The sequence below is a fragment of the Acomys minous genome (assembly GCF_964271855.1).
Source record: "Acomys minous genome assembly, chromosome: 10".
NCBI classification, from domain to species: domain Eukaryota; kingdom Metazoa; phylum Chordata; class Mammalia; order Rodentia; family Muridae; genus Acomys; species Acomys minous.
Genome location: NC_140491.1, coordinates 34,937,406 through 34,960,236, shown reverse-complemented (window position 1 = coordinate 34,960,236; position 22,831 = coordinate 34,937,406). Strand labels below are relative to the sequence as shown.

General features: G+C 45.7%; 1 protein-coding gene across 1 annotated transcript in view; it reads left to right on the top strand.

The window, feature by feature from the left end:
• The window catches only part of SLC5A1 (solute carrier family 5 member 1), a 69,651-nt gene extending 54,615 nt beyond the window's left edge, over window positions 1–15,036 (top strand). The window contains exons 9-15 of the mRNA XM_084799273.1: window positions 197–332; window positions 2,339–2,446; window positions 6,357–6,507; window positions 7,453–7,621; window positions 9,341–9,556; window positions 12,550–12,655; window positions 14,388–15,036. Of these exons, the coding sequence (XP_084655399.1) occupies window positions 197–332; window positions 2,339–2,446; window positions 6,357–6,507; window positions 7,453–7,621; window positions 9,341–9,556; window positions 12,550–12,655; window positions 14,388–14,611 (1,110 nt within the window). The 3' untranslated portion in view covers window positions 14,612–15,036. The remainder of the gene's footprint in view (window positions 1–196; window positions 333–2,338; window positions 2,447–6,356; window positions 6,508–7,452; window positions 7,622–9,340; window positions 9,557–12,549; window positions 12,656–14,387) is intronic.
• Window positions 15,037–22,831: the final 7,795 nt, after the last annotated feature.

The window sequence follows — 22,831 nt, the reverse complement described above, 5'->3', positions numbered from 1 at the left end:
CAGGTGGACAGAGAGCATGCGTGACCGAGACTCCCACCTGTCTGGCTCATTGGGGTTGAGTATGTAAAGGAAGGCTCACGTGGCCTGTGGGTTGCTGGGGACAGAGGCTAAAGACTCCAAGCAGGGGAACTGGGATGCCGGGAGAGGGTCACGGAGCCATGGGCGGCACAGCTCCTCACTGGCATGTTCCCGGCAGGTCATTGTGCAGCGCTGCCTTTCAGCCAAGAACATGTCTCATGTGAAGGCCGGCTGCACGCTGTGTGGCTACCTGAAGCTGCTGCCCATGTTCCTCATGGTGATGCCAGGCATGATCAGCCGCATTTTATACACAGGTAAGCCCTCTAGCTGAGCTCAGGCCATCAGGGTCGCCTGTGTCAGGTGGTGTGCACACTGGGGGCAGAGACATCTTGGGTTGCCTTCTTTGATTTCTTTGTTATTTGTTTATTATTTGTTGTTTAAAGTTGTCAGATAGCAGGCTTGCCTGACATTCTGGACTTGATCTCTGGAGGTCACGCAGTGGGAGAGACTGGCTTCCTTGTTTTTTCCACTGACGACTGCCTTCTATTTCCCCTAATCTCCCACAGTCATGGCATCCTCCAGGTTCCCTCTTCAGGAAACAGTGTTTGGTCTCTGCGGTACTGCACCCTGGCCTCCCAGGCTTGCAGTGCTGTCTAATAATTTATTTTGTAATTTTAACGTCGACACAGCCAACCCTGTGTTCTGTGCTGAGAGCCCTGTGTTCTGAGCCCTGTTCTGTGGACTGTTGCCTTGCAGGTGCCTCACGTCTTGTGATTTGACATCTTGAATAACGAATTCATCTTTGGTCTCTCTGTGGCCTCCCAGCATTTCAGTTTACACATTATTGTTATTAATAAAAATAATTTTCCATTTGCCGTCTTGAATCAAAACTGTCTTGAAATGCAAAGATGACAGCAATAAATAAACACAGTGCCACAGAGGGAGAGCTTGGCAAGCATCCTCCAAAATGAAGTCAGAGTAGTTGGCAGACACTTGCTGTGTTGTCCTTGGCTGGCTGCTCCGTCTAGGCTCCCACATGGCTGTGCCAGCTTGTCTATCATGAGAAAGATATAACTGCCCTCTGTACTAATAACTCACACATCTGTGGATCTCCAACTAGCTTCATATTATTAAATATTAACATTTAATATTAATAAATATTAAAATATTTGTACCTACACTGAAATATATAAATTTTTTTGCTTATCACTTCCCCCCAAACAATATTGTAGAGCAACCACTTCCATAGCATTGACAGCTTATGACGTGCTGTAAGTAATCTGGAGGCTTAGGGGGAAGATGCACACGTGCTACAGCAGGTGCGATGCTGTTTTATTTAAGGGCTGAGCACCTGTAAACTTTGGAACCCACTGGGTAAGGAGAAGCCAGAAGCCAGGCACACAGGATACCAAGAGTCAGTTGTTTAGCTCATACTGTAATGGCCACTGCATATATTTACTTATAAAATACTACTATAGCTGGGCGTGGTGGCGCATGCCTTTAACCCCAGCCCTCTGGAGGCAGAGGCAGGTGGATCGCTATAAGTTCAAGGCTAGCCTGGTCTACACAGTGAGTCCAGGACTACCGAGATAACACAGAGAAATGCTGTCTCAAAACACACACACACACACACACACACACACACACACACACACACACACACAAACCCCAAACAACAAAACAAAAAACAAACAAAAAACAAAACAGCAACAACAACAACAGCAAACCCACAAAATACTACTATAGTGAATTGCTGCTGAATAGGACAGTGCTAAATGAATACTTAAAAAATGTTTGTTGAGATGAATTCTAGAAATTTCTCCCCGATTCTAGATCTTGTTTCCTTCTCCTCCCAGCATATTTCTTTCTGATCTCTGCTCCAGATTTCCCACATCTTGGGGGATCACTCCAGTTTTCCAGGGATTTGACTGTATGTTTAAGAGCTATTCAAAGTAAACCTCAAAAGTAGGAGCCACAGATTACCATGGTTTTCAGGAGAGGGGAAAAAAAAAAGACAATTATCATCACCAAGCTGCTAAGATAGAGTCAGGTGTCTCCTCCTTCCCCCACAAGTTGTCTCTTTGTGTCCTTTCCTTCTCTGCCCAAGAACCATCTTCTCTGATGGTGAGAGCATCAAGAAGCATCAGGGCTGACAGGGCAGGGCTATGACAGAAGGCCTGAGCTGGGAGACCTTCTCTTCCCGGCATCGTTTCGGGTGTTGGCCAGGAATGTCTCATTTGAAGTGTTGCTTTAAGACGGTAAACATTGCATCTATTGCCCCAGTGAACACTTGCTGACTCAGCTTTTCATCTCTCTCTAGAAAAAATCGCCTGTGTGATCCCCTCAGAATGTCAGAAGTACTGCGGCACCCCAGTGGGCTGTACCAACATCGCCTACCCAACCTTGGTGGTGGAGCTCATGCCGAACGGTGAGACTTTCTTGGGAGGCCAGTTTGCCTTAGGCCCCACCTAGACTTCTGGGTGCATTCTGGGGAAAGCCGCTTCCACACCAGGAGTGTGCACAAAGGTTAAAGCTCCGCTTCTGTGTGTTTGAGTTTAATTTACGTCTTCAAGACATAGGATTTGGTTGGGGTCTAGAAGTCCTGGGTCTTATCCATCAGTTGGGCTAAGAAAGGAAACATGAAAACTTGTTGAGGGGGAGAAAAATTCCCCTTTCTGTGCCTGTCTAGATAATAATCTAAAACAGTTAAACAAAGGGGTTATAACAACCATTTGGGAAAACAGTATGGAGGTTCCTGAAAAAAAAAATTAAAAGTAGAATTACCATAGGGTTGAAGATATGAATCCATATAGGATTCTTGTCCAAGGGACATAAAGCCAGTGTGTTAAAGAGACATCTGTATTTTAGTGCACATTGGAGGCCTGTGCACAATTGCTAAGATATGAAGCCAAGCCAAGTGTTTAAACATAAATGGGTAAAAACGTGGTCTACTTAAACGATGGGGCGACCGTCAGACTCACGAGAAGGCAGTCTGTCCATTGTGGTGACACGGATGCTGCTGCAGGTGTTGAGTGCAATAAACCAGTAGCAGAGACTTAAGTGCTGAGTGAGCTCACTTAATATTTAGAATTGTATTTGTGTGTGTGTGTGTGTGTGTGTGTGTATGTGTGTGTGTGAGTATGTGTGTGTGCATGTGTGCACGAATCTGGGAGCCACAAATAGACATCGAGTCTCCACTTCTATTATTACTTAAATAGTTTATTTATTATTTATTATAATTGTAAGTGTGCATGTGGGTATCAGAGGACTGCTTTTAGAAGCTGGTTCTCTCCTTCCACTGTAGATTCTGGGGATGAAACACAGATCCTCAGGCTTGTGCGCCCATCCCTTTGACCCACTGAGCCAGTTTCCTGGCCATGCATCTCATTTTTTTTTCACAAATTTAAAATTTAAAAATTCATACTGTGATAAAAATATTAAGTATGTAATAAGGAAATCTACAAAGTTGTAGAAAACTTTGAAAACTTTTTAGTTTATTGAGCCAGGGTTTCTCTGTGTAGCTTTGGCTGTCCTGGATTCACTTTGTAGACCAGGCTGGCCTCGAACTCACAGAGATCCACCTGCCTCTGCCTCCTTGTGTGCTGGGATTACAGGCGTGCACCACTGCATTTGTAGAGAACATTTTAACTGACAACAATTTCAGTAGCGTACACTTTTGTGTATTTATAATAGTTCTTTTCCTATGTATTTATTTTTTATTACTAAAATATAATGATATCAACTCCCCCCCATTCACTTTTCTTCCTCCAACTCCTCCCATGTGCTCCCCTTTCCTCAAACACCTGGCCTTTTAAATTTTAAACACACACACACACACACACACACACACACACACACACACACACACACACAGCTGAGTCCACTTAGTGTTGTCTGTATGTGATTTCAGAGCTTGCCACTTGGTATAGGGGCTCATGCCTGGGGGAAGACAGCTTCTCCCACTCTTAGTGCCCCTTAGATGCCTGTAGTTGTTTGCTTATGGGTGGGCCATCCATATTAGCATGTCTACTAGTGTTGTCCTTGTTGGGGCCTTATTTAAGCAGCCATATTGTTAAGGTATCATGTGTGATGCTTCCCTGTCATTTCTAGGAGACAATTTTTTACAGCAGATTTCCTGGTTCTCTGGCTTTTATACTCTTTTTACCCTGTCTTCCAAGATGCCCCATGAGCCTTTAAGCCAGGCACATTTTGCTGTTGTTGTGGTTGTTATTTTGACTCACAATGTCTCATTGAACTTGGGAGCTCGTAGTTTTGGCTAAACTGGCTGACTAGGGAGCCCCAGTACCTGTGTGTACCCTCCCTACCAGCACTGGGGTTACAGACCTGTGCTGCAGTTCCTGGCTTTGCGCAGATGCTGGGGCTCTGAGCACAGGTCCTCATTGCTTATGTAGCAGATACCTGCCCACACTGAGCCACTGTCTCAAGCTTCCTCCCCTTGTTTGTTTATTTATTATGTTTTCTTTTCTTTTGAGGAACAGTCTTGTCAGGTAGGACAGGCTGGCTGTGAACTGAACTCATGTTAAGCTTCTTGTCCGGCTTCTCCAGTGTGCACCGCCGTGTCTAGCTTCCTTTTTTAAACTTTTCACCACCAACTTTACGCACAACCTTGAGCAAAGCATCTGTGTAAGAGGGGGAGTAATATTTAACTACTCCAATGAACTCTGGCTGCTTATTAATTGAGGCCCCAGTGAGCAAAAGTCACGCTGGTCTCTGCAGGAATTACGTTACTTCTCCAAATTGGCGCGCTTGGCCCCTCCACTCTTATGAGGCCCTAGCACACGGTAGAGCGGCAAAAAGATGAATGCAAAACAACAAAACGCTGATTCTGGGGTCCTGGGCTGCCCCCTGGCTTCTGAGAATACTGAACTCCCAATGCTGTTCTTGCTCTAGACCACACAAACGTTTCCCACTCCTCCCCTTACATCAACTCCATAGCATTTAATGCCATTGATCAGTTGTCTTTCTTGAATCTTTCCCTTTGGATTCATAATATTATTGTCTCCTCTTTGTCTCTTTCCCTATCTTTTTAGGCTGCCTCGTTTTGGTCCCGCTGGTAGATTCAGCTTTTTCCCTCCCAGTGGTTGTGGTCCCGTCTGCCCCCTCCCCTCCCCTCCCCTCTCCCCCCACCCCACTCCCTACCCCCCACCCCCACCCCGCTAATCCACATCAGTTCTGTCCATTTTGTCTCCTAATTATCGTGTACTTATCTTTTGCTTCTCTTACCTTACTTACACCATGATTTTTTGGGGGGAGCCCTGGGCTGCTATAAAATTATATTTAACACACGTTTGTTGAGTAGATAAGTGAATGAAAGTTTAATAAGAGTAGAAAAATGAGAGGAAGCTCTGGCGAGCTGGCTCAGCGGTTAAGAAAAATGAGAGGAAATTAAGTTGCTTGTACCTATACTGTTCAAGCCACCGATGACAAAGCTGATGTCGGCAGAGCTGAAATAGGTCTTGCGGCAGGCCAGGCACAGACCGGCTTCCTCAAGTGATTCATTAGAGTAGCTCACAGGCTGTGCGCCAGCCAATCAACAGTCACTGTCTCCCAACAGAAAGCCCGGAACTTAGTAGCTGTTCAGCCCACAAGGCTGGGTGTCTCCGCCGGTCTTTAGCATCCGCTGCAATCCCTAGGGCGTAGGCTCGCCGATACCAGTGAGGGGATGAGCTTGCCAGCAAGGGCGAGGGCGAACAGGCAAAGAGCAAGAGCTTCCTTCGTCCGCGTCCTTTATATACAGGCTGCCACCAGAAGGTGTGGTCCAGAGTAAAGGTGGGATCTTCCCACCTCGAATGGTTTCATTAGGAAAAGGCCTCACAGGCGTTGCCCAACCGCTTGGCGTTTATTCAAGTCCAGACATAGCCAAGCTGACAACTAAGATAGCCATCACACTCTGCACGCTCCGCCCTTGCCAGGTGTGATCTGCCTCCTCTCTCCAGGCTCCCACTCATGGATGTCTTTTCATCCTCTTTTCAATCTAGCATAGGCAGCCTTCTGCTGTACCGTGAATCTTTTTGGTGAGAGTCCTCATGAAAGTCCCCTTGGTTGGAAACCCCCACCACTCTCACCGCCACCAGCGCCATTATCATTACCACTTAATTGGAAAGTATCTAACGTGTATCTTGTCTCTGAATCATTGTCTGCTGTGACCTTAGAATTGAAAGCTACAGTACATTTCTTAAAAACATCTATGCTTTCTTAAGAGATACCCTTGAGGACATGTCATGGTTTCTAAAAGCATACAAACCTTGGGTACTGGTATACGGAGCAGCAGGGTCTGGGTCATGGATTTGTCCCTTAAACCCCTGTTTCTCTTCCAGGACTTCGAGGCCTTATGTTGTCCGTAATGATGGCGTCACTCATGAGCTCCTTGACCTCCATCTTCAACAGCGCCAGCACCCTCTTCACCATGGACATCTACACCAAGATCCGGAAGAGAGCGTCCGAGAAGGAGCTCATGATTGCTGGAAGGTGAACGCAGCACCCCCTCCTGCACCCCAACACGTACCACGGAAGCGTACAAGACCACAAAGGGTCTGCTCACAGCAGTTCTCGTGTTAGGCAAGGTTGGCAGACGCTTGGTATAACTGGAGATAGTGACCCTTCACTGACACTTTCTTTATTTTCGATGGTGCTGGGCGATTGAACGCCAGGCTCTGTGCATTCTGGGCAGGTGCTGCCCCGCAGAGCTAGATCCCCAGCTCTGGCATTTCACCTCACGTTGAAAACAACTGAACAGTGTCCCGCTGGAGTTAGAAGAGACATAAGAAGTCCACTTCCTTATCTCAGGCTGCCAACAAGCATGGCGGAATGAAGCTCTCTGTGCCTTAGCTAGGCCTGGGCTGAGCAGAGGCAGGCCCACCATCTGCCATCTGCAGCTGATTAAGCCCCTGCCCAGAGCTCTGCACTGCCCCAGGATGGTTTCAGCTCATCCCTCTTACTGTTCTACTTTGGGACCCAAATGTCCCTGACACTGTGTCAATCCTTTGAAGCAACATTTTTTGTTTTAAAAATTGAAGTGAAGGTTGGTTGACATTTAGTTTGTGAATACACCCTGTAAATTATAAAGCAACACCTATGTACACGGGTGTTTTAATAAATGGTGCTGGAGTTGAACTTGGCACTTTGCACATATTAGGCAAATACTTTACCACTTGGTTGCATCCCTACTCCTTTTTTTGAAAATGTAAGGGTCTCCTCCAAAACAGACCATCTGACCAGCACAGAATCTACGACTTTGCACCCTACTGAGTAGCACTGTGATCTTGATCGGTGTTTTTCTCAGAAGGCTCCTACTAAAGAGAAAACCAGTGTGTTGACAGTGCCCTACGACTGGATTGAATCTTAATTTCGCGCGCCCCTGTGTCTGCGTACTGTTGGTAGCACTGACGCTCTGCTGTGGGGTGTTTGTTTCAGGTTGTTCATCCTCGTGCTGATCGGCATCAGCATTGCCTGGGTGCCCATCGTGCAGTCGGCTCAGAGTGGGCAGCTCTTTGATTACATCCAATCCATCACCAGCTACCTGGGGCCGCCCATCGCAGCTGTCTTCCTGCTTGCTATTTTCTGCAAGAGAGTCAATGAACAGGTAGGCAGCATTCCGGCAGCTCCTGGCAAGCCAGTGTGCTGCAGAAGCTGCTTATGGCACCAGGGGGTGGGAGTGTGGGTGGGGGGCTTGCACATTCTCTGGGAGAATGATTCTGTATCCCAGAGACTTCAAACAGGAATGGATGCACAGCTATAGGTTTGGACGGTTAGGTCTCAAGGACTCAAAAGGCTCCCTGAGAGCTGCCATGAACCCCCAGGAGTTGGTATCAGACCCACTGTTTCTGGCTCCTCGGTTCTTACTACAAGGTTCCAACTAATAGTGTATATTTTCCATCCATTTTCCCTCTCTTTTTAGGTGCCTACTTTTTATTGTCTTTGAATTAGTCTCTGAAACGCTTGTGTCTACATTGCCTTCCTGAAAACTAACTTTAAACCATAGGGGCCTTGTTTAACAAAGGAGAATAATAGAACAGAAGTGTCTCCTAGGGGGGTGGGGGGTAGGGACTGCGACAAGAGAGCTTCGCCTTCGCCTTCCTCGCTCTTTGACAAGACAGGTTGCATGGTATGACGTGACATATGAGTTAGAACTGAGGGCCACACTACGCTTTTTCACATTCGTATGGCTTCTCCCCAGCGTGGGCTCACTGTGCACAGTGAGGTTTACACATGTAAGGTTTCCCCCATTATGACTTCTCTGATGGATGCGTATGTGTGAGCTGCAAGGGAGGGAAGGCAAGGCTTGGTCACTATGCACACAAGCGTGGTCTCCGCTCTGAAGCCTCTGGTGGACAACAAGGCGGGAGAGCTGTGGATGTTTCTCCACACTCACCTGCTCCGCTGCATGAATTCTTTGGTTCACAGTAAGACATCTGCACACTCTTTACACACATCTGGCTGCTCACTAGCCCTTTACTGTTTCTATCCGTGCAATCTTTATGACTCTGACTTGACTCTGTGGCTCCCACCAGGAAGTCTTGTTTGTAGTCTCCGGCTGAGCAGCTCCAGAGGATACCCTAGTGCAAGTTACCTGCAGTGTGAACCGTAGTTCTGTGAACTTGTCTTTCAAGTCAGAATTCTTCAGGGCCCAGGGAAGGACAAAGTCCTGGTGCTCAGGCTGCTCACCTGAGGAACTATGTAAGATAGATGACAAGTGGGCCATAAAACGTGGGCCAGAGTGTAAGTAAGCAGGGATTCAGAAAGAGCTATGTCAACAGACACTGAAACCACCAGGGAAGGCTCCTTGGAAGAGGTAAGGCCGAAAGGGTTTAAAGTCAGAGAAGAAAGGGAATTCAAGATGGAGGAAGGGGGGGGGGATATAGAGAGACAGAGACAAAGAGAGAGAGAGAGAGAGACAGAGAGAGAGAGAGAGAGAGACAGACAGACAGACAGACAGACAGAGAGAGAGAGAGACAGAGAGAGAGAGAGAGAGAGAGAGAGAGAGAGAGAGAGAGAGAGGGAGACAGACAGAGAGAGAGAGAGACAGAGAGAGAGAGAGAGAGACAGAGAGAGAGAGACAGAGAGAGAGAGTATATGTATGAAGAATAGAAGACACATGTTGCTGAAACACTAAAGCCAGACTCATGGACAGTGCAACTTAACAGTTACACCCAAATCTGAATTTCAGGGCTCTGGCCTGTGATGACCTAGAAGAGCCTGTTGTCCTCCATTTCTTCATTTCTGCCTTCTACTGCTTAGGACAGTGACAGTGCCTGTTGCTTCCTTGTTTTAGCATAATTAACCTCGGGGTTTTGTTTTCCAGGGAGCCTTCTGGGGACTGATCCTAGGCTTTTTGATCGGAATCTCCCGTATGATCACTGAGTTTGCCTATGGAACCGGGAGCTGCATGGAGCCCAGCAACTGTCCCACGATCATCTGTGGGGTCCACTATCTGTACTTTGCCATCATCCTCTTTGTCATCTCTGTCATCACCATCTTGGTCATCTCCTTCCTCACCAAGCCCATTCCAGATGTGCATGTAAGTACCCACGGGAGCTCTTTCCAGATGTGCCTGTAAGTACCCATGTGAGCTCTTCCCTGCTCTTATTTAGAACACTGGAGTGTCTCACACTTTCCGTGACTGACATAGTTCGTCGTTGGTTTCATGTGGAAGGAGACAGGATGGAAACCATGGAATGCTTGCTGGACCAGCACCGTCCAGTACAAGTGTTACAGCCCAGAATTCAGTCTAGCAGCTATTCCACAGACTCTGCTCTCTGAGTGACGGCTACAAGTGAAATGAGGTCACTTGACAGGCAGCATAATAGCCTAGGTTAGAAGCCCATGCCTAAAATTAGAAGTTATATTTCTTGTGAAAGTTCCATGGGCAAGTCACCAGAAATCCCAACAAGGAGCATGCCTCATTACAAAAATCATCACACTCAGTGAAACCTGAGTGATGGTTTACTTTTTGACTTTTTTTTTTTTTAACAATCGAGGCATTTTTAACAGTATGTCTCATTCTGTTTTCTGATGCTATAATTGAATACCACAGACTAAGTGGGTTATAAATAATAAAAGTTCTTTTCTCTCCCAGTTATGGATACTGGAAAATCCAGGGTTGAGGGTTTTGTGTGGGGAGAGGCTTCTTACAGTTTAACAACATGTTAGCTGGTGTCGTGATGGAAGTTGCCTAAGTGACAAAGGGTAGAGGCCAAACTTCATCTCTCTCTCTTTTTTAAAGTTTTATTTATTAAGTATACAATGTTTTGCCTGCACGCAAGAAGTAGGCACCAGATCACATTATAGATGGTTATGAGCCACCATGTGGTTGCTGGGAATTGAACTCAGGACCTCTAGAAGAGCAGCCAGTGCTCTTAACCTCTGAGCCATCTCTCCAGCCCAATCCCTCTCCTCTCTCTCAGAAAGGTTATCCCATGATATCAGTATTAAGATGTAATAGGGTTCGCTACCTCCAAAGATAATCTGAATATTATGTTCTGATATTTGTTTTGGATGAGACATTCAGACCCCAGCACACTCTCAATGCCCACCCAGTTCAAGACCCCAGAAATCATAACACACTTCTTTAGCCCTGTATGCTGCTGTTGGATTAAAGTTCTTACCAATTCAAAGAAGAATAACCAATCATGGGCCCATCCTATTACAATCAAAATAGCCTGATGACCCAACACGAAGAGTCACTGGTCGTTCTCAGGTTTGCAAAAGAACAGAGCTGGAAAAAGGAACGCAAACCTAGCATTTATCTGTAGAAAGAGGAAAGCGGTTGTATGAACGCTTTACTCCAGCACACGCGCATACAGGCACCCGGGAAACCCCTAAGAGGCCTTTAACCTCACTGGCGAGATCGGAGACAAAGCTAACGCGAACCAGAGCCAGCACTGGTAGCTTCCGGTTCTCCGGCTTGTCTTTCGTCAGCTCTGCGGTGGGAATCTTTACCTTGTATCAGCCATTTTTCTGTACCGCGCGCAGTCTTTGGGAGGATTGAAGCGCCAACCGTATCTAGCTCTGAGGTTCCTTGTGAAGTAGAGAAAGCAGGACGTTCACCAACAGGCTCGATCGGGACGGACATGCTGTTCTGGCTCTCTCTGGCTTTTCTACGTTTCTACCTCACATTCCTAGCTATACCAGTAGAAACTGACCCTGTTCTCCCACCCCGTGTCGCTGTGCCTCGTGCTGGTAGCTCTTATTTCCACGACGTGGCAGTGTTCAGTAATCACACCTCACACTGCTGGTTTGGATGAACGGCGGTCTGGCCTTGCTTCTCAGTCTCAGTGCTGAAGGGAACACATTTATCAGGAGAAAAGTGAATTCGTTCATACAACAAACAAATTTCGGGTGGTCTCTTTTCGTGAGATTTTTAATTTTAAGAACTTTAGGATTCCATTTTGTTTATGTACTTTGTGCATGTGCCGGCATATGCATGCCACCGGGCACAATGTCAGGGGATAACTTGTGTGTGTTGGTGGTCTCCTTCAACTCAGTGGGTCCCGGGCATTGAACTCAAATCTTCACACTTGCCTGCAGATGCATTTATTCACTGAGCTATCTCACTGGCTCAGTTTTTTTTTTTTAATTTATTGTATTTTTATTTCACTTCACCTTTTGATTTTTATGGTTTTAATTTTTTTTAATTTTACTTCTTTAAAAAGTTTTTTGATACTTTCATATATGAATATACTGAATTTTGGTCATTTAACAATCTTTCACCCCCATGTCTCTCTTCCTGAAGCTTCTTTTTCCCAACAAGGCTGCTCTTACTTTGAATCTCATCGTTTGACTCACAAAGTTTAATTATGGATGCTTTCGTGGGAATGAGCAGGGAGTCAGGTACCAGAACATGGAGAATTACACACTGGCTGTGCTACTGAAGAAGATGGCACTCCCTCCTTCACTGCCCTTTAACTGTCCAGAGTCCATCAGTGTGGGGAAGGGGTGGGTCTCATGAGTGCCTGCCCATGCACGGGGAAATGGTGACAGGCCCACTCCTGTGCAGGCCACAGCTGCAGGGAATTTATGAACACAATGGCGTGGCAGGTCCAGAAGGCACTGTCACAGCACTCCTCCCCAGCTGTGACACTCCCTGGACCTTGGAGGTGATGATGCAGATGCCTCATTTAGCACTGAGTTGAGGCATCTCTTAGCCTCTCTATATATATTATGGTATACAATATATATATATATATATATATATATACACACACACACATATATATACATATATATATATACACACACATATATATACATATATATACACACACACATATATATATATATATACATATATATACACACACATATATATATAGGCTAGTGTGTATGTTTACAATTGGGTTCCTTCCCTTTTTAGAACCAATGCTGTGGATGGGGCAGTTGCCCATGATGTTTCCTTGGTGTGGAAAACGGCCATATTGTTTTCCTTTCTGGATGCACACGTCTTTGTTTCCCCTGATTCTTGGCCTAAGACACCAGTTACGCCCTTGTGACCACGCTCCGCTTTCCCCACAGCTGTACCGTCTGTGCTGGAGTCTACGCAACAGCAAAGAAGAGCGTATCGACCTCGACGCGGGAGAGGAGGACCCCCGGGAGGACCCTAAGGACACGATGGAAATCGGTGAGTTCCAAAGCCATCTACCGAAGTCGTGAGCAAATGCCTGTGTCAATGCTCGTGTCTCTTCCTGGGGACCGAGGGAGGGGCAGGGGGAAAGACAGATGCGTATGTGCTTGGGGGAGTTCACCCCATGCGTGAAGGTGAGAGGAAGACCCTTCCCGCCACCCCACTCTGCATACGCCGCAGAACTCAGCGAATCAGTGACTGAAGAAGAGTTTGTTCTGGATTTGGAGCATTGTCTGGCATGGGAGGTTTAGGGCTTTGCTGACATGTCCTATGAACGAAGATAGAGAGGTACACAAAGCTGTGTTCATTTCCGGTGATGCCAGGAGTATGGGCCAGAGGCTCTTGGGAATCTTACACCTTCTCGTTTTAGATTTTTCTGGATTGGAAATCGGAACAATCCAATTTCTCTGGATGCTTAAGAGGATCCTTGGTGGCTACAGACTTGCTCTTTACAATGTTTTTTCAGTTCTGGGGATCAAGCCTTACTTAGCTTTAGCACACTGCAAGGAAGGCACTCTGTCTCTGAGCCGCCACACCCTACTGTAGCCCAAGGCTTACCCTTTAAGTTAGGTCTGTCTTCAACTCTGGTGTTGCGCTTTTTCCTCTCTCTGTGGAAGAGACGCACACAGGGCTCATGCGTTACCTGGTACTGAGTGGAAGGCCCGTTAGTCCTTCTGCAGGACAGCAGTAGGTGAAGCAGAGCAGGTTCCGAATCTGGCATCAGAACATCTGTTCTGGCATCTGGCATCTGTTTCTAGCTGTGGACCCACTAGATGTCTAAACTTGCTGCATGCCTAGAGACCACTTAACCCCGTCACATAGACTTCTGACGCATACACGCCCGTGATCACTAAAGCTCTGTTTTAAAAACGAGTGTAAGCTAGGAGTGACAACGGGGCACGCACCCGTAACCCCGGCAGTTGGGAGGCCAGTCCTACTACACATTCAGACTCCCTTCCTCACCCACAACAAACCAAATCCAAAAACATAATAGTCTGGCTTATAAAAACCAGAGACGTGCCGATCAGCAGTCTCTGAGTGTTGTGTTAGGACGCACGGTGGGGTGGATCTCACCGCTGGAAGAGCTGGCGCCTGAACCCATGTCTGTCTGTCTCCAGTGCCACAACTGACCTCCAAGGAGGGACTCTTCCCTTGGCAGGCATCCACTCTGGGTGTCAGGGCCAACGGGACGGTTGGATTTAGCAGTGTGAGCATGCGCCAGCACGAATTAAGCCCAACAAGTACTGATGGTTGGTGCTCAACATCAGGCCCTGATCAGATTCCGTTGTGAAACCTTAGGAGAGGCAAGAGCGGCCAGTTCTCTTCTGAGTCAGGCCATCACTGCCGCCATCCATCCAGTGGTGCAACAAACAGAGACAGGTTCTGTATTCCACAGGTGGATTTACCGTATTCTTCCTAAGACATTTGCCCATCTCATGTCTCTCATCATCTATTATCTTGTCTACCTATTCTAAATCAAAACACACTTGTATTAGTCCTGGAAGACATAAAACTCAGACTAGTTGAACATGAGAATGCAGAATCCAATTCAACACTGCCTCGGACTTAAACTCACTTGAACATTGTGTTCAGTTCCGCGTCCTGAAAGTCAGAGGACTGGGAAGCTTCTACAGAGTGGTAAATGCACTGTGGCCGTCCATCCTCGTGGAAACTCTTTCTAGCCCTTTTTAGCCTTTGTATCCAACAATCCCTTTTTGTCTTTCTGTAGACACGGAAGTCCCCCAGAAGGAGAAAGGGTGCTTCAGGAGGGCTTATGACCTGTTCTGTGGGCTGGACCAGGATAAAGGACCAAAGATGACGAAGGAAGAGGAGGAAGCCATGAAGATGAAGATGACGGACACTTCTGAGAAGCCTCTGTGGCGGACGGTGGTGAACATCAATGGTATCATCCTGCTGGCCGTGGCTGTCTTTTGCCACGCCTATTTCGCCTGAATCCCGCCTTCCATTGTAGACTTGGCAGGTCTGGAATTATGTCCCTTTAGACCCGTTCTGCGGTAGTAAGGGGAAACTGGCCAGTTGTAAACGTTACCCATTGGGATGAAAGTGTATGTGTGTGATTATAGGCTTGCTGGGGTGGGGTGGGGGGTGGGGATAATTACACTGCTGTGAATTCATGCGTTTGAAGCCAGTGTGACACAGTCTGTCTATACTAGAGCCTTAGAAGTGAAGTTGACTCAGGTACAGAGAGAGTCACACTAAGGACGTAGAATCCCATGCTGTGTGATGCACTCTGTCTCAGGAGCATCCAGCTTGTAATTATTGTTTATACTCCTTAAATGCTATTTTTAAAAATTGTAGTCTGGTCCCTGTCATTTTCCTACCTGATCCCTCAGCTCTTCCTCCTCCTCTTTTTTTTTTTTTTAAAAAAGAACCCCTGTCATCATCTCCTTCTAGATTTTTTCTAATAAAAAAAAATCAGTTTGACAATGGATAAATGCCCAGAATCTGAAGATAGGGACTGTGCCCTAAGAATTTGTTCCTTAAAGTTGAAGTCTCAAGAAGACAGTATTTATTTGAAGCAAAGGACTCACACTAGTTGGAGGTGAATACACCCTTGAGTACCAAAAATTTTCTGGTTTTTTAAAAAAAAGCGCCCAAAGTATGTCTCATGTATTTGTTATGCATCTTGGTGTTCACTGCATCTAAAGTGTCTTAGCCACTCAGGAATGTTTGTAGACACCATAAATTTTACGTCATTTATTGATGGGTGCTGCCTCGCCTTGCCTGGCTTTTATTTACTTTATTTTGTATTGTGGCTGCACAAAGTGCACCTATGGTGTCCGTTATGGAGTGGAAGGCGTTTCCTAGTGCCCCTCTGCCTCGTGGTGCTGATGTTGACATGCAATATGGACTTAGTTGGTAGGACAGTAAATGTACCTGCAGGCGCAACTGTCATCCCAACACAGCACACTCTCCCAGGAATCATTGAAATAATCAGCCAGAGGTCCTCTTTCCCGTGTGTTCTTGTGGCCACAATGGTTGCACAATGGGGCCTTGTTAGGTGTCTCGACTGGTGATCATCCACTGTCGATGGCCTCAGCTCTAGATGGTCATGCTTAGTGGGTTTAGTTGGACAAAGACTGTTTGTGTTGAGCTGGTTTCCCATGGGAAGATAATTTTTATTTAACTTAAAATCAATTGATTGATTAAAATTATACCTGCAATATCTCAATTATATTGTCATGTTGTCCCATTGAAGCTAGGTAATCAGCACATTATTGCAGAATGATTTTACGCGAGCTTAGAAAAAAGCCAAGTAGGATGTAGGACATAGATGTGGCTCCAAGTGTAAACGAATGGCTTGTTGTTACACAAGAAAGAGAGGCTGGAGAAGGGTGTTGGGGCGACTTCGTGTCCCCCTTACGCCAGGCTGAGAAGAAGGGAGAGTGGGGAATCACCCACGGCCAGTGCCTCTGGCTTCTCGGTGGCCTGTGGCAGGTTGTGAGTCCTGAGAGGAGAACAGGAAGGGACTGACGCATGTGGATGGAAAGGGCAGTGCAAACTCTCCAGATTGTTTTGTCTCATTGCATTGCCAATGATTTATTGTATATATTGTAATAAATTATTTTTGTCTGAACTTGGTGCTTTTCTCTGTGAGAGATGGGAAATCTTGGTGCTTATTGGATCTCCTGTGGTATGAAGACACTTTGAAAAGTCACGGGAGACACATACATGAAAGCGCCGTGCAAATGCTATATTAAATTGTGTTCTAGTCCCATTGGTTAAAGGGTGTTATGCTGATAAAAAAACAAAAACATTAAAATTCTAACAGCTTTGAAATTACAGGTAAATAGTGAACTTAATTGTGGTTAGTATTCAGCTATGGCACACATACACACACATACTTGAACAATTAAAAATTGTAGCCAATCTATGAGGGTGACCCTAGCTGAGACTCCAAGCAGAAGATGTTAAGGAGCATAAAGCTGACACCTCCTGTAGGGGTGTCTCCCAGTGGAGGGAAGGGGACACCGACTCACCCATAAAGCTTTCGATCCAAAATTTGTCTTGCCTACAGGAAGTGTAGGGGTAAAAATAGAACAGAGATTGAGAGACTGGCAAACCAATGACTGGCCCAACTTGAGACCCACTCCATGGGAGAGATCCAACCCCTGACACTGTTAGTGATAGTCTGCTGTGCTTGCAGACAGGAGCCTAGCATAACTGTCTTCTGAGAGGCTTCATGCAGCAGCTGGTGGAAACAGATGCAGAGACCCACAGCCAAACATTAGGCTGAGCTCAGGGAGTTTTGTGGAAGAGTAAGAGGAAGGATTGAGGACCTACAGAGTCCTCAAGAAGACCTACAGAGTCAACTAACCTGGGCCCGTGGGGAGTCACAGAGTCTGAACCACTAATTAAATATAATGATTGGACCGGACCTACACACCCTACTCATGTGTAGCAGATGTGCAGTGTGGTCACTATGTGGGTCCCCTAACAGTAGGAGCAGGGGCCGTCTCTGGCTCTGTTGTCTGCCACTGGATTCCTTTCCCCTAGCTGGGCTGCCTTGTCAGGCCTCAGTGGGAGAGGGTGTGCTTAGTCCTGCTGCAACTTGAGGTGCTAGGGTATGTTGCTACCCCTTGGGGGCCTCCTGTTCTCTGAGAAAAAAGAGGGGGGGAAAGGAGGAGGGGGCATGAAGGGAGGAGAGGAGTGAGGGGGCTGGGCTTAGTCTGTAAAGGGATTAAATAAATAAATGAAAAAAAAAGCATTTAAAAAACGTAGCCAAAGCTAGGTACAGATGTGTGGCCCCTTTCTCAGGTACCAGAAAGGCCCAAGTGGAAGGAACGCTTGAGCCCAAGAATTTGCAATAACCGTGAGCAACACAACTGTACCCCAACTCAAGAAATATGCAGCTATTCAGCCCAAAGTACAGGTTGCCCTCTGGGGTGACACAGTGTATTAGGACTTTGGATATTATCCCAGATTGCCGCCCATGGTCCCCTCTGAGGCCAGGGAAGTCCTTACCGATGGTTACCCTCCGCGGTCAGGGAGTACACTGAAGCGTTGGGCTCCACCGTTGGTCCAGCTCCGTGGTCAAAGAATTCACTGAGACTTGGTCCCCAGCCAGAGCACCCTCAGGGGCCAGCGAGTGCAGAGAGGTTCCGCCCCACACTGGCAGTTGCCCACAGAGGTCAGGGAGTGAGTGGAGACTCTGGGCCCCAGCCTGTCTCCACACGACTCTCGTTTCTTTCTATGGCTCTTCCCATTTATGTAGTACGGCAGCAGGTCTCCTCAGTCCCTGGCCATTCATGCCTTCCCTCCCATTTCTCTGTACTGTCACCACCCACCTTTTCTCTCCATTTCTCAAAAACCCAGAGGCCTCCCTAGTTTACTGGGTGTCCCAGCTTCCCTTCTGATGCTGGGACATGATATAAAGCAACATAGGGGAAGGAGAGGGTTTACTCAGCTTACAGCTCCGGCTTATAGTCCGTTATTTTGGGGAAGTCGAGGCCGAACTCAAGGAACCAGTCACATCACATCCACAGTTAAGAGCAACGGGAAACAAATGTGCGCACGCTGCTCTCCTGCTTGCTTTCAGAGAGCTTTTTTTTTTTTTTTTTTTTTTTTTTTGGTCTGTATTCAGGTCAGGGCCCCCGCCCAGGGTGGGTCTTCCAACCTTAACAAGCAAGAAAATTGCTACAGATAGCCCAGGAGCTAACCTTATCTAGGCAATTCCTTAACTGAGGCTGTCTTCCCTGGTGATTCTATGTTGTACCAAGTTGCCGGTTAAAGCTAGCTAGCACACGGCATCTCTGTGGCTCCGCCTCCTGGGAGCCGAGACTTTGTTGTTATCTGAGTGTATATGTTTACCCTTCGCTTTTCAGTCTACCTTCATCCAAAACTCCCACCTCTCCCTCATCCCGAATTTTTAAATCCCTGTTCAGCCGCTCCAATGCCCCCCTCCTCCACTCCCTACGTGAGATTTCTTTTGTATTTGTTTTTATACTCACAGTAACTAATTTATTAGCACTGTGTAGTACTAATGCTGTCCCTTTATTTCCTAAAACAACTGACGCTTAAGGAGGGACTGCATTGTAGTCAACAGCTACTCTCCTTTCATAGTTTGTTGCTGGATGGTGACTGTTGTTTCAGTCAGGGGGAGTCTGAGACTAGCGCCTTATGCCCTAAACACCAGCCTAAAATAAGAAAATATCCTCTCAACACAATTACAATCTAGTCCCTTCTGAACACCACAGACACTTCCACAGAAAGAAGATGAACTGATCAATAACACTTAACAATGACTGAATTCTATACGAGTAGATCCCAGTGCAAAAAAAATAATAATAATAATCCTATTATAACCCTCAATGACAGCAACTCGAATGAAACTAGAAAACAAAACCAAGAGAATGACTATAAATACGTTCAAAGAAGACATGAATCGACCCCTGAACTCCAAGAGAACAAAAAGAGCCGAGTGAGATAAAGTCAACTCAGGATGCGGAAACCATAGAACCCAATGCTGTTCATAGGACTCGTCCTGTTCACAACCTTGGCCAAGAAGCTTCCTTTTTAAATGAACAACAGATAACACAGAGACTCATGACTGGTCACAATGCTGTGGCTCCAAGACTGAGTGCTCAATGCTCTTTATCACCGTCTCTGCTTCCCAAGGCTCAAAGAACACCTCAGAAAGTATGTAAGATCCAGAGCGTGGGGAGGAATGCCATGACACCACGTGGCTATTGCGCTTTTCAGCTCACAACCGCTGTGTGCACCCGCACAAGACCTGTACAAGATCAAACCAATCCAAAATTCACAGGTGGGACAGAAGAGCTCCAGGCTCTTTCTGAGGAGCTGTTGGCAGGTTATAGCTGCTCTAGAAGGGAATCACTCTCCCCCGGTCCCCCTCTCTCTCTGCCACCCCTCAGGTGTGGCCACTGGTAGGTTCTCCCGTTCCATCGGATGGCCCCACACCATGGGCAAAGGGGCAGCACTGATTGGACTTACTGGATTATTTTTAAAAATATGAAGTTGGAAGGGGACATGTTATTGAGGTTTATGTGGACAGAGCTGGAGAGAAAGTGGGGTATCAGATTTCACTGTGTGTGTGTGTGTGTGTGTGTGTGTGTGTGCGCGCGCGCGCGCGCGTGTGTGTGTGAAATTCTCAAGAATAACAAAAGTATTTTAAAAGATGCAACTTGTCTTTCTCCTTTCCCCACTAGCACTTGCTCCGTTTCTTGCCTCCAGTCTTGATAGTCATTTCCATTAATTTTTGTGGGTTTTTGCTACTTCACGTAAGACATCTTCCTATGTATGCCTCCTTTTCTAATGAACAAAGTGAATATACTAAAAAATTGGAAACACTGGATACAACTAAACTGAAACTGAAAAGTTCAATAAATCAAAAAAGAAATTCAATGGACAGCGTCATCAATAGAATGACCCAAAATAGACTATTGGTCTTGAAGACAAGGCAGAGGGGTTGGATGACGCTGTCAAGGTCCACCTTCAGGCTCCACCCAAAGTCCTGGTACCAGGTACCAGGCACCGAGTCTTTCTGATGTCTGTTAAGTGTGTGACGACCCACTGAACGGCTTGTGTCATCCCTCCTGGCCCTTTCTCACCTACAGCAACGGTGTCTTCATACTTTCTCATTCCCTTTTGGGGAATCTCCAGCCTCTACTCCTAAACTCTGACCCGAAGGGCTTTCTATTTATTCACCTTCTTAATCTAATTTCTACTATTGCTCAGGAGCACTAAGAGCCATCAGTGAAATGAGAAGTGATTCCCTAGTCCCTATTTCTCTTTTCTCAAAGTTGTGTCTGTTTCTCTCTGGTCTCTCCCTGCACTGCTTAAAGCCTTGTCTGTAAAAGTTGCAACAGGGCAGGGTGGGTGAGGAGCAGGGACTGCAGCACCCTTTCCACTGCAAGCAGCTGCTCTCAAGGCCACCCCTGAGGTAGGTGCGGGCCCTTTGCCTGTGATTCTGATTCCTCCACATGGCTCTGACTCTCAGCCTTTCCACATGGACCCGCTCACCCCGCCTTGCTCCCAAAGCTGTTCTGTAGGAGGCTAAGGGCTCTTTCTTACCCAGCCCCACTCAAAGGCCAAAAATTGGCAAATTTTCAACCAAATTTTCAAATGAGTCTCAAATATCTAAATTCTGTTCTATGTTCTCAGAGCCTTTCATCTCTAAGTCTCTTCTACTTTCCAAGTCTTAAAAATATTTTCTCTCTGATTTCTTTGCGCTTTGCTCCCAAAAGAAAATATATCTATATATCTTAAGATTATGCTGTGAACTCTTATCTAAGAATTTATAATTTGCCTATTGTGTGTCCTGTTTAAAATCTAAGTCCAATTCTTGTTTAGGACATATATTTTATATGGGTGCATATGTATATGTGAGCAGCCATCCGAGCCACAAGGCATACAACCTGCCATGTGGCGCTACCATCTTGAGATAACCATGTAGTATAAAGCACCAATTATAAAACACCTTAGTTCTAATTAGCTCTCTGTTTATTATTTTATCTCCTTTTAGTCTAAGAAAGCAACAAATCTCATTTTAAATTGGTATAGGTTTTTATACTATAGAAATCCAAGGTTATATTACCACAACGCAATGTATAAGTGACTCAACCCTGGATCATAATATTCTTTATGTGATGGTGAAATTTCAAGGTTATAAAGGTTTATTCAGAGCAGCAAAAGATAATTTAACCTCCATGTCTAATTGCTTAGGTCTTTGCTAGTTATTGGCCACCAGCTGCCTGTGCTTGGGGCTCATCTCTAGGCTTTTTGTCCAATGGATTTGGTATAACAACTCATATGTAACTTTAAAGTTGTTTTATAGTACTCTGCTGTGTTGCTGACTCTGGAAACGAGTTGTTATTAACCCTTTCTGAGATCCAGGCATGGTTTAAAGTCCAGGGTCAAAAATAGAGTATGGTTAAAACTCATAACTGGGGGGTGAGTAGTTAAAAAGTTTTGCTTAGATAATCTTAAACCATGGACATGATTACAACTTTTAATTCCAGAGATATGCAACTATTTAAAATGTTAAAATTTGGATATTATGCTCTATTTTCACTTTCAAAGTTAAAAATCACTGCCTTAAAAATGTTTAGCATTGTTTTTGCTAATGTGATTAATCTATAATAAGCTATACACTTTTTATAAACTAAATAATATAGGAAACTGTTATGCTCTATAGGGGTACACCATAAAAAGTCTAAAATGCTCCCAGTCTCTTTATGGACTATGTCTGTGGATTTAAAAGCTTTATTTTGATACTAAAAGAGCTCCAATCCAGAAAGGCTCTGAACCTAACAGGGATGGAGCCTAAATCCTAGTCTTTAATGATGAAGAAATGTAGGTTGTCAGTCACTTTACAAGTGATCAAATCCTTTAGTGTGTCCAGAAATATATTTGTAGTCATACTAAGAAACAATGTGATTAAGCTTCATTTAGCCCCCCGTACATGTTTTCAAAGTTAAACAGAAAAAAACTAGAAACAACCAAAGCTTATCTATTTAGATCTACTTGAGATAGATGTGGTCTTCAAATACTTATCTACAGAATATGTCACAATTATCATGACATTCTGTTTTATGTTTGCAAGGTATAGTTTAGAGCCTATAACTAAAGATAGACAAATATTGCTTAACCCAGATATGCTAACCTTCAAGCCTGTCGGAGACCTGCTGAATATGGCATTTAACGTGTTTAAACTTATTATGACAGACAGACACTCACAAATCCTAACAGTAACTCCCCAAGAAGATATGGACACAGATGACTCCAACCCTGGATTGTTACACTAGCCACTGGGCAGACTGCCCCAGTGCCTCACCCACTGCTAGGATCTAGCCGAAATGTGGTTAAACTGGACACTCAGAGAGTTATTGTCTTGTGTTGCTGAAGACGAGGTGAAGTCTCTCCCGTGTCCCTCCTTCACAGAGAAAGTCTCTCATCTTCTGTGCATGATGGCCAGATTGCCTGTGCCCAAGCTGACATGGAGACCCCAGGAACCTGGGACAACTCTCTAGATAATGGACTATGGACTATCTCTGCCGTTTTGATTGATACATAGATTCATTTAGGTTACAATTTATCTTTCTCGGGTCTCTGATCACATTGATGGCTAAGCCGGGCGTTGTGGCGCACGCCTTTAATCCCAGCACTCGGGAGGCAGAGGCAAGTGGATCA